Source organism: Notolepis coatsorum, assembly GCF_963971535.1.
Source record: "Notolepis coatsorum genome assembly, chromosome: 18".
NCBI classification, from domain to species: domain Eukaryota; kingdom Metazoa; phylum Chordata; class Actinopteri; order Aulopiformes; family Paralepididae; genus Notolepis; species Notolepis coatsorum.
This window is the reverse complement of record NC_140182.1, coordinates 29520364-29537680: the sequence shown is the minus strand read 5'-3', so window position 1 is coordinate 29537680 and position 17317 is coordinate 29520364. Positions and strand designations below refer to the sequence as shown.

General features: G+C 44.8%; 1 protein-coding gene across 1 annotated transcript in view; it reads left to right on the top strand.

Annotated features, from left to right (window-relative positions):
• ciapin1 (cytokine induced apoptosis inhibitor 1) overlaps nt 1-17317 on the top strand; it is a 40059-nt gene that overhangs the window by 7911 nt on the left and 14831 nt on the right. The window contains exons 3-5 of the mRNA XM_084335526.1: nt 9966-10109; nt 11594-11673; nt 14624-14792. Coding sequence (XP_084191652.1) covers nt 9966-10109; nt 11594-11673; nt 14624-14792 — 393 coding nt within the window. The remainder of the gene's footprint in view (nt 1-9965; nt 10110-11593; nt 11674-14623; nt 14793-17317) is intronic.

Below are 17317 nucleotides of genomic sequence, written 5' to 3'. Positions count from 1 at the left end.
CACCCCACCTACCCAACCTCCCCCAATGTACAGTTTTTACGTCAAATGTATATACTTTTTTCTGGACTCTTTTTGTATCACAAACGGTACTGTATTTGCAAATCTGGTATGTCATAAATGTATAGATGTAGCAGTACTGTCTATCTGTATGTCATGTATGTCATATATGTCCTGATGAATTGAAAATGGGGGACGAAAGTCTTTCTCTGGTCTGCATCCCCTTAACAATTGTGTGTATTGAGCTGTACTGTATTGTACCCATTCTGCAATCTGTTAATAAAGTTTTCAATCAATCAAACCCCCTACGGTCGGTCTGGGAGAGTGGAGGCTATCGCAGTCATGCTTCCTCCGACACATGTGTAGCCAATCAACCGCTTCTTTTTCACCTGGCAGCGCGGACTCTCACTGAGAGGTTGTAACATGTGGAAGGATCACACTACCCCCCCTTAGATCCTTTCCTCGCTGAGCAGGCGCCCCGGTCTGGGCACAGGCTTCATTTCAAGGCCCTTGCAGACCACTAATACCTGGAGAGGCCACGCAGCTCAGTGAGGATCATGTTCTTCGACTTCTCCAGCACATTTAATACCAGCCACTGCGGCTAGAGCAGAAGCTCACTGGGATGCAGCTGGACCGGGGAATGGTGGCCTGGATCACCGACTACCTCACCAGCAGACCTCAGTACGTGAGACTTCAGGGCAGCCAATCAGAGGTGCTGGTGAGCAACACCTGTACTCCCCAGGGTACCGTGCTGTCACCCTTTTTGTTTACAAGAGATACAAGATACAAGAGTTTTATTTGTCACGGCATACAGGTATACAGTGAAATGCGGGGGGTCTCGCCCGCAACGATGTGCATAATACAAGTAATAATAATAATAATAGAGTCCAACCAATAGAGCGACATAGTGCAATAAACAAGTAAACAAAGTAGGCATATCCGTATCTGTACATGAGTTATTTACAGAGCATGGTAGGACATGCTAGGTCCTGTGGTAGTGGTAGTGCAGTACACTCTTAGCTACGGATGAGGCACTGGGTCTTTATGTACACTGCTATACAATGCTATATTATACAATCTCAATCTATACTATTTTTAAAGTGAACTTTCCTTCTGTAAAGTGTCCATAGTGTGAGCGTGTGCAGCATGAGTGTGTGTGTGCTCATGTTAAAGTGGCTGCTAGTGTGTGAGCGTGTACAGTGTGTGTTCATGTGTGCTTGTGCGTGGAGAGTTCAGTGTTCAAGGCTCTGATGGCCTGGGGGAAGAAGCTGAGCCTAAGTCTCTCTGTCCTCGTTACTGGTGCTCGCAGGCGTTTGCCTGACCGCAGCAGCATGAACAGGCTGTTGTTGGGGTGGTGAGGGTCTTTCATTATCCCTCTACACCTCCGACTTCCGCTACAACACAAGGACGTGCCACCTGCAGAAGTTGTCCGATGACTCCTCCATCGTCAGCTACATTGTGGATGACGATGAGGCTGAATACAGGGCTCTGGTGGAGAGCTTCGTAGGGTGGTCGGATTCTCCCATAATCCTTTGAGGGGAGGAGGTAGAGATGGTGGAGTCCTACAAGTTTCTTGGAATTCACATGAACAAAAATCTGGACTGGTCAGACAACACTGAGGCCCTCTACAGGAAGGGACAGAGTAGGCTGTCCTTCCTGAGGAGGCTCAGGCCGTTCGACGTGTGCAGCTGACTGATACCTCTTTTTTTGCTGTGGTGTGCTGGGGGGGGCAACATCAACTCGAGGGTCTACTCTCCAGCAAGCTGAACAAGCTGGTGAAGAAGGCTAGCTCAGTAGTGGGTGGTGAGCTGGATAATCTAGAGGTGGTGGCTGACAGGAGGATGAGGAAAAAGCTAGAAGCCATCCTGGAGAACCCCTCTCACCCCCTCTACGAGGAGCTGGCCAGAATGAAGAGCACGTTCAGCCTAAGACTCATCCCCCCCGACACACCACAAACCGCCTCGGCCGGTCCTTTATACCGGCAGCCATCAGGCTCTACAATAAAGGGCTCGGCCGGTTCTGCTGCCAGAGTTATCACTGTCTCAACTCGGGACATGAGAACTAGAGAGTAGAGACTCGCATCAACGACTATCTTGATTATTTGCACTAGAGACTCACTCTATATTCTCTATCACTTTATATTACTATTTTATATTTTATATTACTTTATTTATTACTTTTTATATTACTTTATTATTATTATATTTTATATTGTACTGTACTGTGAATCTATGCATACCCCACCCTGTACCCCCCCCCCCATGCTGCTCTGACACATGAATTTCCCCTAGGGGATCAATTAAGGATTATCTTATCTTATCTTAATCGCGTTAGAAAGCTAATGGATGATTCGAAAAACCTTAAACCCTTGTGCAATTACGTTAGCACAGCTGAAAACGGGTTTGCTGGTTAGAGAAGCTATAAAACTGGCCTTCCTTTGAGCTAGTTGAGTATCTGGAGCATCCCATTTGTCAGTTCGATTTATACTCTCAAAATGGCCAGAAAAAGAGAACTTTCATATGAAACTCGACAGTCGGAACTTCCGGTACGAGAGGAAACGGGTAGCACGCGTGTGCTGGAGCTCCTGGTCGAATAAGTAAAAAAACGGATGAATAAAGACCCGAAAAGAAATAAAAAATGGAGATGCAATCAAGAAACAAGGAGGAAACAAGGAATGAGAAGAAGAGAGAAAATGAGGGATCTCTGAGAAGGGAGAATTTGAAGATACAAAATCCCCGTCGCGAGGGAGAGAGGGACCAGGTGGAAGGAGGAGGTGGGCCGGCCGCGCTCGACAGGGAAATGCCAGGATGGGCGGTCTGCATGCAGGCCGAGATATTGGCATATATGAAAACAATGACGGACGCAATATTGGCGGATATGCAGACAATTACGGACACGATAAGGACCGATGTCGGGAGGCTGGGGGAGGAATTGAAGACGGAGCAGGAGGATATCGGGGGAGAAATGGATGCGGGACTCGAAGCGGTCAATGAAAAGATGGTGTAACAGGGTGAGAGCGTGGCGGCGTTGGAAGGGAGAACGGCAGAGGCGGAGGAATGGGAAACGAAGATACACGAAGTACTGACAATTGCAATTCTACAACAAGAAAAAATGAAGGAAAAGCTGTCGGACATGAAAGGGAGACCGCGGAGAAATAATACCCGGTTATGGGGATTGGAGGACGGAGTGGAAAGGGAGTCTATGGCCCTGTATGTGGTGATGGAGATTCAGAGAGGGGGGGGAGTCGGGGGTGGGGGGTCAGCGTTTATGCGGTTTGACCCGGGAGAGTGGGATCCCGTGGGTTGTGGGTTGGTTGTGCGTGGGGTGGGGGTCTTGGTGGCATGGGAGGTAGCGGGCTTGGCTCGGTGGGGGGGAGTATTGCCCCTCGCCCCTCTACTGGGTCGGATCAGATTCAAGATGCCCATGTCGCTGAGTGCTGGACCCCGCGTGGGACGGACCTGGGATGCGGGCGAGCCCGGTTTCTAGGGGGGGAGGATGGGAGGGGGTGGGTTCCTCTTGCGGGGGTCTGGGAGGATGAGCGCAGCCGAGTTCAAGAGGCCCACATCATTGTACTGTTGTGTTATTGATGTTATTGTATATGTTGTGTTGTATGTCTATAAATGTTCAATACAAATTTAAGTTTAAAAAAAGAAACTCGACAGTCTATTTTTGTTCTTGGAAATTAAGGCTATTCCATGTGAGAAATTGCCAAGAAACTGAACATTTCCTACAACAGTGTACTACTCTCTTCAGAGAACAGCACAAACAGGCTCTAATCAGAGTAGAAAGAGAAGTGGCAGGCCCCAGTGCACAACTGAGCAAGAAGACAAGTACATTAGAGCTTCTTGTTTTGAGAAATAGACGCCTCACAGGTCCTGAACTGGCTGCAAAACGCCAGTGTCAACGTCTACAGTGAAGAGGCGACTCCGGGATGCTGGCCTTCTAGGCAGAGTGGCAAAGAAAAAGCCATATCTGAGACTGGCCAATAAAAGGAAAAGATTAATATGGGCAAAAGGACACAGACATTGGACAGAGGAAGATTGGAAAAAAGTGTTGGGGACAGACTAATCGAAGTTTGAGGTGTTTGGATCACACAGAAGAACATTTGTAAGACACAGAACAAGTGAAAAGATGCTGGAAGAGTGCCTGACACCATCTGGCAAGCATGGAGGAGGTAAAGGTGATGGTCTGGGGCTGCTTTGGTGCTGGTAAAGTGGTAGATTTGTACAAGATAAAAGGGATTTTGAATAAGGAAGGCTATCACTCAATTTTAAAAAACCATGCCATGGACAGTGCTTGATAGGAGCCAATTTCCTCCTACAACAGGACAATGACCCAAAGCACACCTCCAAATTATGCAAGAACTATTTAGGCAAGAAGCAGGCAGCTGGTATTCTGTCTGTAATGGAGTGACCAGCGCAGTCACCAGATCTCAACCCCATTGAGCTGTTGTGGGCGCAGCTTGAGCGTATTGTACGCAAGAAGGCACTTCAAGCCAATCCAACTTGTGGGAGGTGCTTCAGGAAGCGTGGGGTGACATTTCTTCAGATTCCCTCAACAAATTAACAGCTAGAATGCCAAATGTCTGCATTGCTGTAATTGCTGCAAAGGGAGCATTCTTTAACTCTTTCAGTGCCACTCACGAGATTTCGTGTTTTTTTATAGGTGGTTGCTAGCCACTCACGAGATTTCTCGGATTTTTTTTTTTTTTTTCTTTTTTTTGGCGATCTGAAAAATTATTGCATCACCCGAGCCTACCCGAGTATAGCCGAGGGGCGCCGACGATCACTGTGGAAAAAAGCGCCCCCTGTCGTCTCCCAGATGACATAAGTGATTTTGGAATGGACTCAATGAAAATGAATGGGGAAAAAAATCCGGTACTCCACATTTTCCAGTTCACTGATCCAGCCGGGGTTACCAGAGTTCATTCTGGAGCCTCAGATCCCCGCGGATCATAGAGATCTACTGTGTCGCGTTGGATCCATACACGTATCGATTTTTTCGAATGGTGATCAGGAATTGGAATATACCAGTTGGATACCATCTGATGTCAGGTAAGGACTCTATGTTATCAGTGGTAGGATAATCAGAGTAAGTTTGATGAAGTTATAAGCTGTTTTGTGAAATGTCTTCTTTCGGTTTCACTGTAAAACTCAGTGAGGTAATCAACGGAGCGATTATCAGTGCGCGGCCGTAATGTGCTTGCGTGCACGTATAATATTGATCATCTAGCGTTTATTTGAAAACGATTCATAAAAAGGCCGACGAATATCAACGTTGTGGAATATTCCACTAAAAGACGATTTTCATAGAATGCTCCAGAATGAGCTGTTTTTTATATCAAAACGGGGGCTTTTCTAACTGCTCTGAAATGGAAACGACGCGATAAAAAAACAATCTGTCTTCACAGCACTGACTGGAACATAGTCTTTGATAATGCGATGGGCAGATTAGACACATAGCCATAATTTAAAACATAGATTAGGCGATATTAACGTTAACATTGGCGCCGATGGTGGCATTCAAGCGGTAAAACGGAAAACCAGGCGTGGCATTGAAAGAGTTAACAAAAGCAAAGTTTGAAGGACAAAATTATTATTTCAAAATAAAAATCATTATTTCTAACCTTGTCAATGTCTTGACTATATTTTCTATTCATTTTGCAACTCATTTGATAAATAAAAGTGAGTTTTCATGGAAAAAACGAAATTGTCTGGGTGACCCCAAACGTTTGAACGGTAGTTTATATATAAAAAAAAAAAAAGTACTGTATGTCACATTAGGGCTTGTTGATATGGCCAAATATATCATCATTCTTCTTAGTTTATTTGACGGTATATTTAGTTTTCCAGGACAAATTACAATGTGATATTTTGTTCACCAACCCCGGAGCTGTGAGCTGGATTCGCCTGTTCGAAATCCAGCTCACAGCTCCGGGGTTGTCACCAGCTTGGCTGGCCGTCTGCACTAATACAATTGGCTGTATTAGAGGGTGGGAGAAGCTGGCGGGGTGGGTCCGGGTCGTTGTAAACAGCAACTCCTACAGTTCGGTCGGGGCGCCTGCTAAGCGCGGATAGGACTTGAGGGGGATAGTGTGATCCTCCCACACGCTACGCTACGCCCTCTCGATGAGAATCCGCGCTGCCAGGTGAAAAGAAGCGGTGATTGGCTGGACGTGTGTCGGAGGAAGCACGTGGTAGCCTCCACTCTCCCAGATGATCTGACTGTGGGGGGTAAGTGCGCAGCGACCAGGAAGGGACTGGGAATTGGCATACGACTAAAACATTGGGATGGGAGAAAATCGGAGGAAAATGGAGGGGGAAAAATACAAAAAAAAAAAAATTGATATTTTGTATGTCTTTATCTTGTAATATAATTGTCATGGTTCTGTTGTATCAAAATGGTCTTCTATGGTCTAAACGTTTCCCTTTTTATACTGCTGAGTGGAATATTTCTTTTAATAAATATGTTTTACAATATGTATATATGGTGGACAATGGTATAGTAAAACCATACCTTTGCATGGATCCATTACTTTATATTCTCATATTCAGTATAGCCTCCCAGCACAACATACATCGTTTTCTATAGTGTCTGGGATAGAAAAGCCACAAGCTGCCGTCAGGCCAATATTTCATCACTTTCTCTTGTCACCATATAGTGTGTTCACTGTGTTGTCTCTCTGACTGTCTCTATGTATCTCAGCTCTATCTGTCCTCTTGTCACCATATAGTGTTGTCTCAGACTCTGACTGTCTCTATGTATCTCAGCTCTATCTGTCCTCTTGTCACCATATAGTGTTGTCTCAGACTCTGACTGTCTCTATGTATCTCAGCTCTATCTGTCCTCTTGTCACCATATAGTGTTGTCTCTCTGACTGTCTCTATGTATCTCAGCTATATCTGTCCTCTTGTCACCATATAGTGTTGTCTCTCTGACTGTCTCTATGTATCTCAGCTATATCTGTCTTGTCACCATATAGTGTTGTCTCTCTGACTGTCTCCATGTCTGTCTCAGTGTCTCTCAGCTATATCTGTCCTCTTGTCACCAACTCACCATATCTAGTGTTGTCTCTCTGACTGTCTCTCTGTCTGTATCTCAGCTCTATCTGTCCTCTTGTCACCATATATAGTCTTGTCTCTCTGACTGTCTATGTCTGTCTCTCAGCTCTATCTGTCCTCTTGTCACCATATCTAGTGTTGTCTCTCTGACTGTCTCTATGTCTGTCTCTCAGCTCTATCTGTCCTCTTGTCACTACATATAGTGTTGTCTCTCTGACTGTCTATGTCTGTCTCTCAGCTCTATCTGTCCTCTTGTCACTACATATAGTGTTGTCTCTCTGACTGTCTCTATGTCTGTCTCTCAGCTCTATCTGCCCTCTTGTCACCATATCTAGTGTTGTCTCTCTGACTGTCTATGTCTGTCTCTCAGCTCTATCTGTCCTCTTGTCACTACATATAGTGTTGTCTCTCTGACTGTCTCTATGGCTGTCTCTCAGCTCTATCTGTCCTCTTGTCACTACATATAGTGTTGTCTCTCTGACTGTCTCTATGTCTGTCTCTCAGCTCTATCTGCCCTCTTGTCACCATATATAGTCTTGTCTCTCTGACTGTCTATGTCTGTCTCTCAGCTCTATCTGTCCTCTTGTCACCATATATAGTCTTGTCTCTCTGACTGTCTATGTCTGTCTCTCAGCTATATCTGTCCTCTTGTCACCATATCTAGTGTTGTCTCTCTGACTGTCTATGTCTGTCTCTCAGCTCTATCTGTCCTCTTGTCACTACATATAGTGTTGTCTCTGACTGTCTCTATGTCTGTCTCTCAGCTCTATCTGCCCTCTTGTCACCATATATAGTCTTGTCTCTCTGACTTTCTCTCATCCTCCTCCCGTCTCTCTTGTTGTCTCTCTGACTGTCTCTTATCTTTCTCCCGTCTCTCTTGTTGTCTCTCTGACTGTCTCCCGTTCTCCTCCCGTCTCTCTTTTTGTCTCTCTGACTCAGCGTTTCCGTTAGCCGGTAATTACCGGTATTTGACCGGCAAAATATGTTGAAGTCCGAATATTTAAATATCTCCGGTCATAATGTCCGGTGGAAATAATTCCTCTAAGCACAATTTTATTATTTGAATTGTATTAAAATAGGCTAAAATTAAATAGCCTATGCGATGAACGAAACAATCATTACATTTGTTTCATTGTGCTTCGCTCTAATAAAGCGCGGATGGCGCCGCTCGGATGTGAATCTTTTTTTTTCTTTTTTTGAGCCTGTCTGGCCACCATAATAACGACAAACAGCTATACGAGCGAGAGAGAGAGATGGCCAAACAAGCTAAACTTAACAAATATTTCATGAAACCAAGCACAAGCAGGTCTAATAATAATGACATTGACAACGAAGATGAGTCTTCTGAAGTCACAGAGACCGCCGATGCTCCCGCGGAAAATAAACAAATGTCGAGCGTTCAGGCGGCGGCCCGAGTGGAAAGTTAAATTCTCCTGGCTGAGGTACGACATTATAGTCTAGTAGTCTAGCGTCTATGATGTACGAGAGATAACATTGATTGAACGTACACAAAGTACACTTTATTGATTGAACCACAAAGAGCATCCCCAGTCTGCTGCTACCGTTGCGAGCCTCGCAGAAGTCCACCTGTTCCAATGCAATGGGGATCTAGTCGCAGGTACAAAACGGATAGGCAGAACGAGACGGGGTGAGTAAGTGTTGACATTTTTTAATCATAATGCAACTGTTGGTTGACTGCCGTGTCACATAGTAATGCATATAATTGATTATAACTAAATGTAGGCTATAATGAAATCAACAAACGCATTACGAGCATGTGGCTCGTCCTCTCGCTCTCTGCATGCAAACGAGGCAATGTGATGATCAACTACAGTTTGCTGTGTGTGAAGTTGAACATTATGATATGCGTGACGTGTCTGATACAACGAGGTGAAGCGATGTCGACTCGAGATTCATTTGGGGGTGCGTGTGACAGCTGCTGCAGTGCGAGCCTGCGGCGCGGGAGCTTGATGCTGGTAGCGTATCGCACTAACTTGGGAGGCGAGAGATAGTAATTTGATTCTGCAAATCAATTTCTCATTCTTCGCTTGATGTAATTAATACAAATGTCCAATATAACGGAATTCGTTAGCTCATAAAAATGTGATTATAACAGACTGCTGTTTAAAACTCTGACCGGAATTTCAGGAATATGTCCGGGGATAGAAATCTTGCAGGACACTCAGACCGGCACGAATATGTTCTAACGGAAACGCTGCTCTGACTGTCTCTCGTCTTCCTCCCGTCTCTCTTGTTGTCTCTCTGACTGTCTCTTGTCCTCCTCCCGTCTCTCTTGTTGTCTCTCTGACTGTCTCCCGTTCTCCTCCCGTCTCTCTTGTTGTCTCTCTGATCATCTCTCCTCCTCCTCCCGTCTCTCTTGTTGTCTCTCTGATCATCTCTCCTCCTCCTCCCGTCTCTCTTGTTGTTTCTCTGATCATCTCTCCTCCTCCCGTCTCTCTTGTTGTTTCTCTGATCATCTCTCCTCCTCCTCCCGTCTCTCTTGTTGTTTCTCTGATCGTCTCTCGTCCTCCTCCCGTCTCTCTTGTTGTTTCTCTGATCGTCTCTCGTCCTCCTCCCGTCTCTCTTGTTGTCTCTCTGACTGTCTCTCGTCCTCCTCCCGTCTCTCTTGTTGTCTCTCTGACTGTCTCTCGTCCTCTCCTGCCTCCCACGCAGCCTCCCACTATGACTGGGTGCTGTCTTGTTGTCTCTCTGACTGTCTCTCGTCCTCTCCTGTCTCCCGCAGCCTCCCATGCAGCCTCCCACTATGACTGGGTGCTGTCTTGTTGTCTCTCTGACTGTCTCTCGTCCTCTCCTGTCTCCCGCAGCCTCCCATGCAGCCTCCCACTATGACTGGGTGCTGTCTTGTTGTCTCTCTGACTGTCTCTCGTCCTCTCCTGTCTCCCGCAGCCTCCCATGCAGCCTCCCACTATGACTGGGTGCTGTCCTGCCTCCTCTCTGAAAGCTCGTCCGTCCACAGCTCGGAGACACTGGCAGAGATGGCCAGACTCCTTAAGCCGGGTGGGAAGATGGTGCTGGAGGAGGCTGTCACAGGTGAGAGTCTGGGTTTGCCATCAATTCAGTCGAGAGATTGGTCTCCCAGTTATGTCTGTGTGCGACACTGATCGCCTAAACGCCACTGAACGCCTCAAATGTAAACATTATACATTTATTGATTACGTAATTGTGCATTTACATTGAGTCATTTAGCTGAACGCTTTTATCCAAGGCGACTTACAAGTTCTGTACAAGTCAGCAGGAAGGGTACAACTCAGCTAAGGGTAAGTGATATTGTTCATCAAACAGTGTCGAACTTGAGTGCTATACTCTGAGTGCATAGTAGTATAGACATATTAGCATAGTAGGTAGTAGTATAGGCATAGTAGATTACTTAGTAGCAAAGTACATAATAGTAAATGACAGTAAGAAGGTTAGTCTTTTTATTTTTATTCTTTACAAAGTTAATGCCACATAGTGGACTCTTCATGGTATGGTTAAGTTGTAAAAAATCAAGGGTTCAATTTCAACCTTGTTATTTATTTAGAATATTTAATTATTTATTGTTGTAACACACCACACAAAATAGATTGCATGATCATCAGTTTTTTTATGTTTAAATTAAATATCAACAATATCTGGCCATCCTCAGTAAATATTATCAAACTCCTCTGACCTCGTCTGGTATTTACAAAGATCCAAGAGATGGGACAGTATATATATATATGTGGAAAAGGCTCCCCCTTATTTACTAAAGAACCAAGAGATGGGACAGTAATATATATTTGTGGAAAAGGCGCGCCCTCTTATCTAGTGAAGACCCAAGAGATGCATAGGACAGTAATATATATATTTGTGGAAAAGGCTCCCTCTTATCTATTACACTTTTATACAAACATTTTAAATGTACCAGAATTTGGTACCGATTGATCTAGTGTGAATCGGTACTCGGCAGTATCGATGTAAATCGGCCAGTACCCCTTAAAAGTAGTTTGCTACCCAACCCTAATTTTTACTCAGAAAATTATAATATTAACAACTTTTGGCATGAACATACAAAAAAAAAGTTCATAGGCTTATATTGTCGTCTCTTGGATTTTTTTTAATCAATTACTCGCAGCTATGAGAAATTGATCTTAAATTATTAAAAAAAATTATGGAAAAAGTAATTTATTATAATATTTTTAGTATATATATATTTTTAATTTTTACATATTTGTTTCACATGTATGTGTAAGATTATAAACGTTTGTTGGTTTGTGGCAGTGAAAGGGTTAAACAGTGTTGTTCCTGGTGTGAGATAATGACCCCCCCCCCCCCCCCCACACACACGAATCCTCCTAGGCGGCAGTGAAAGGGTTAATCCACACCACAACATGTGGACAAAAGCTCTAACCAGCCGCCATAGATAACGGATCCTCACGCAGTTCCAAGCCTCGATTCTTCTCTCAGACCTACGTGATGTCTTGGCTCCAGTGCGTATACGTAACGTGAAAGTATCCGAACTGTCCCTTTAATAGAGTTTATCCTATCTGTCTCAGGGACCGACGGCCAGAGTGTGAGGACCGCAGAGAAGCTGACGTCGGCTCTGAAGCTGTCAGGCCTGACGTCTGTTACAGAGGTGAAATCATGCACTCTATATACCGGTAGACCTGTTCGCTCTTTACAAACATACCGTGGTCGAGCCAATCAGCAATACCAACTGAGTCACGTGACTAAGTTACCCCGGACCTGCGTGATCTGCTGCGCTAAAGTATGACGGGGCTCTATGAAGAAACCGTGACACTCCCCTGACTAAAAGTATAATGGAGCTCTATGGAGAAACCATGACACTCATCTGACTAAAAGTATAATGGAGCTCTATGGAGAAACCGTGACACTCTCCTGACTAAAAGTATAATGGAGCTCTATGGAGAAACCATGACACTCCCCTGACTAAAAGTATAATGGAGCTCTATGGAGAAACCATGACACTCCCCTGACTAAAAGTATAATGGAGCTCTATGGAGAAACCATGACACTCCCCTGACTAAAAGTATAATGGAGCTCTATGGAGAAACCATGACAGTCTCCTGACTAAAAGTTGTTTCAAACTAAAACCGGTGGATGTCATTTAGCCAAATCAGCATGGCTGTGAGTGTGAGTCTTTCACCTTTTACATAATAGATTTGACATTAATTGGTTGTTTAGATCACTAGCATGGCTAACAAATGCAAATATATTGTGGTCTGCCCCGTTGTTCTGACCAGGATTACGTTCCTTTTTGCTTCCGAGTCTGACGTGGACGAGAAACACGTCTATATTATAAACTCTATAACCGCTCACCGCTGTACCTTTTTCTGTGTCTCAAAACTGCTGTGTAGCTCAATAGGTTAGATTCTAACCGTTAGAACTTCAAATCCCACGGGAGCCACCCATGCTATTCAACCCCCGACAAGCCCCGCCCACTTCAGTCTCTTTGTTTCCTGCCGCTGAACTTCGCGATAAAGATACTAGCTAGTGTGGATTAGACCTGTCTCTGACTAAGGATTTGTATAGTCGACTTTGATTGGCCAAAATTTGCCGATAGCCCTCTGAATGCAAAATTCTTCTTTTTTCTTTATTTAAATTTTTTTAAAGATTTATTTTTTAGCGTTTATCGCTTTATTCTACTGGGCAGTCCAGTAGAGAGAGAGAGGTGAAACGGGAGACAGAGTGGGGGGAAGACATTTGACAAATAATGACGGGTTCGGGAATCGAACCCGGGTCGGCCGTGCCGCGACTCAGCGAGTTATGTGGTTCGCCACTGGGGCGCCCCCTTTTTTCTTTATTATAAATATATTATATATATATATTTTTTTTATTGTTCCATTTGGAAAAAACTGTGCTTAATGTCTGAAGGAGTCGACTGAAGGCTTCTTGTCCTCTGCGAAAGCATGCAATTGGTCCACTGATGGATACATCTTGATATTTGTCTAGTGTGTTCATTAGAGGGGTGAAATCCTCTTTCTGTGCCCGTTTTCTTAGGCAGTTAGCCTCTCCGGTATGCGCGCCATTAGCGTTAGCCACGCTTCTAGGCCTCTTTGCTTTTGGAAAGAATGATTTAAAAAAAGAAAAAAATATTATATTTTTCTTTCTTTTTGCATTCGACTAAGAGGTTGGCAGTCGACTATGGCTCCTTTCGATCGATTAGTCGACTATTCGACTAGTCGAGGTCAGCCCTAGTGTGGATATTTCAGGACCGAATACACGATACACTGCTTAGCTGGCTCATTACCCTCACAGCGAAGCTATCCATACAGAAATGAAACGAGGGTCATGGCGTCGTCTTTCATTCACAATTGACAGACTTTGAAGGCTAATATATCCCTTTCTAGACAGTGTGTCAGAAGCTCATAGGAAGTTGAATAACTGTTGAGCTGGTAGCATCCTAGTTGCCTAGAAACACAGTGAATAGAATGTAAGGCTCTTTATTAACTGGGACACGGTGTGGGAGAACATATTTTGCTCCTCAAAAAATCCTAACCACCAACTGATTCACTTCAAAATGTGTCAAAGAGCTTACCATACTCCATTGTTGAGATACCATATGAAATATGCACCTAGCCCGAATTGTGATCTATGTACGCAGTGGGGATGGGATTTTCTAGCAAAAGTGCTATTCGAATATTCGTTTTTCATAATATCGAATATCCGAATAAATTAAAAATATATTATTTTTTGTTTCAGTTTGAATTAAGTTAAAATGTTCAGTTTCAGTTCAATTCAGTTATTCTTTTTAATAGAATGGATCATTAAAATCAAAGGGTATTGCACATAAATAGGCACTTCTATCAACCGGTTTTAATAAACAAACAGAAACAGTAGCATGTGCATCTTTTAGGCTATGAAAATTAGGCTGCCTCTAAATATAAAAAGGAATGAAATAAGAATGGTTTGCTGAAATTTTTTTAAAGAATTCTTTTGATTCTGATATGAAAATCGAATGTAGATATGGGATCGAATATTCGGAGGGGAGGGGGGAGGTTGGGACACAGCTTGACAGGGGAATCTTTTTTTATGTGTATTATTGTATGGAAAGAAAAAGAAAGGAAATTGAATGTAAGATGTACAATAAAAAATGTATGATATAAAAAAAAAATTTAAAGAATGTGTAAGGCTCTTGGTATAACAGTGTCCTCTGTCCACAGAGTGTCACTTGGTATAACAGTGTCCTCTGTCCACAGTGTCATTTGGTATAACAGTGTCCTCTGTCCACAGAGTGTCACTTGGTATAACAGTGTCCTCTGTCCACAGAGTGTCACTTGGTATAACGGTGTCCTCTGTCCACAGTGTGTCACTTGGTATAACAGTGTCCTCTGTCCACAGAGTGTCACTTGGTATAACAGTGTCCTCTGTCCACAGAGTGTCACTTGGTATAACAATGTCCTCTGTCCACAGAGTGTCACTTGGTATAACGGTGTCGTCTGTCCACAGAGTGTCACTTGGTATAACAGTGTCCTCTGTCCACAGTGTCACTTGGTATAACAGTGTCGTCTGTCCACAGAGTGTCTCTTGCGCCTCTTGATCCACTGCTTCGTCTTTCCTCGCAGGTCAGTAAAGGAGAGCTGAGTGCCGAAGCGGTGAGCTCCCTCAGGACAGTCACAGGTTTCCAAGGCAACACCCTGTCCAGGGTCCGCATGTCCGCCTCCAAGCCCAACTTCGAGGTGGGGTCCTCCAGCCAGCTCAAGCTGTCCTTTGGGAAAAAGACCCCCAAACCAGGTTAGGGTTTTAATGAGAACTCTCTCCTGTTTCCTTATTTCGGTCCACCCCCCCCCCCCCCCCAAGAGATTAAAGCTAGAGTGTCCAGTCAACTTTATTTATAAAGCATGTTTAAAGTGCTGTACAAAGCCTTATAAATAATAACACATTCAAATACGGTAAAGCAGGCATACAAAGATCAGTACAGAGAAGAGACGTATACACTATATACAAGCAGCACAAAACCCATTAAGAGGATTCAAATGCTAGTGAATAGAAATATGTTTTAAGCCGAGACGTGAAATAATCGACGGATGGCGCAAGTCTGATGGAAGAGGGAAGGCTATTCCATAGTCTAGGGGCTGTAACTGCGAACGCACGGTCGCCTCGGAGTTTGAGCGTTGGGTGGACAGGAGGCCCAGGTCAGACGACCTGTGAGACCTGGAGGTGGTGTAAGGGCTTAAGAGACCTGAGAGACCTGGAGGTGGTGTAAGACCTGAGAGACCTGGAGGTGGTGTAAGACCTGTGAGACCTGGAGGTGGTGTAAGACCTGAGAGACCTGGAGGTGGTGTAAGACCTGATATACCTGGAGGTGGTGTAAGACCTGAGAGACCTGGAGGTGGTGTAAGACCTGAGAGACCTGAGAGACCTGGAGGTGGTGTAAGACCTGAGAGACCTGGAGGTGGTGTAAGACCTGAGAGACCTGGAGGTGGTGTAAGACCTGAGAGACCTGGAGGTGGTGTAAGACCTGAGAGACCTGGAGGTGGTGTAAGACCTGAGAGACCTGGAGGTGGTGTAAGGGCTTAAGAGACCTGAGAGACCTGGAGGTGGTGTAAGACCTGAGAGACCTGGAGGTGGTGTAAGACCTGTGAGACCTGGAGGTGGTGTAAGACCTGAGAGACCTGGAGGTGGTGTAAGGGCTTAAGAGACCTGGAGGTGGTGTAAGACCTGAGAGACCTGGAGGTGGTGTAAGACCTGATATACCTGGAGGTGGTGTAAGACCTGAGAGACCTGGAGGTGGTGTAAGACCTGAGAGACCTGGAGGTGGTGTAAGACCCGAGAGACCTGGAGGTGGTGTAAGACCTGAGAGACCTGGAGGTGGTGTAAGACCTGAGAGACCTGGAGGTGGTGTAAGGGCTTTAAGAGACCTGAGAGACCTGGAGGTGGTGTAAGACCTGAGAGACCTGGAGGTGGTGTAAGACCTGAGAGACCTGGAGGTGGTGTAAGACCTGTGAGACCTGGAGGTGGTGTAAGACCTGAGAGACCTGGAGGTGGTGTAAGGGCTTAAGAGACCTGAGAGACCTGGAGGTGGTGTAAGACCTGAGAGACCTGGAGGTGGTGTAAGACCTGTGAGACCTGGAGGTGGTGTAAGACCTGATATACCTGGAGGTGGTGTAAGACCTGAGAGACCTGGAGGTGGTGTAAGACCTGATATACCTGGAGGTGGTGTAAGGGCTCTGATATACCTGGAGGTGGTGTACGACCTGATATATCTGGAGGTGGTGTACGACCTGATATACCTGGAGGTGGTGTAAGGGCTCTGATATACCTGGAGGTGGTGTACGACCTGATATACCTGGAGGTGGTGTAAGGGCTTTAAGAGACCTGATATACCTGGAGGTGGTGTAAGACCTGATATACCTGGAGGTGGTGTAAGGGCTTTAAGAGACCTGATATACCTGGAGGTGGTGTAAGGGCTTAAGAGACCTGATATACCTGGAGGTGGTGTAAGGGCTTAAGAGACCTGATATACCTGGAGGTGGTGTAAGGGCTTAAGAGACCTGATATACCTGGAGGTGGTGTAAGGGCTTAACACATTGGGCGCCAGAGGTCGCTGTGGGCGTATGGCCGTGTGTGCCAGCGCTGTAATGAACGGGGGTACATGCCGGTGTTTGTAGTGCTAAAACGATATTAAATATTATAGCTATGGATCTAATAATATAGTCGATTGTCATTGAGTTTCTTCCGGTCAATATGCAAAAAACATAATTTTTTCATCAATACATTCCCGTTTTATACTGTGGTGAATATGAGTATAGTTTTAGAGTAATTCTGTGTAATCCCAGGAAACGCCGCTAAACAGCGTTTTATTGCATTTCACTAGGAAGCGTGCCATTCCTCGCTTGGATCAACAATCAATCTGAAATCAACGCTAGATTATCGGTATTATGTTCCATCATGTGGCTACTTAGACAAACACGGTTATTTGTAATCAATAATAATAAACGACGTCCACCGCCCCCCCCCCCCCCCTTTCATGCATACATGCTTTGGGATCGTCCGGATCATATGCAGTTTGAGTTATTTCTGTAGCATCTGTAAAACGGAAATGCCATTGGATATAACGTTAGCAGCTATTAGCTCTATAACTAGCCTTCCAGAAAATATACTAGCCCAAATCCGCTATAAAGCTTATATTCATGGCGCTATAAAATGAGAACCTATTGATGCATTTTTTTTTCTTTAAGCCATTTTGAAGGCATGGTTTATGCACTCAATTGACGATGAGAATGGACAGATAGCAATACTATAAAGTATAGATTTAG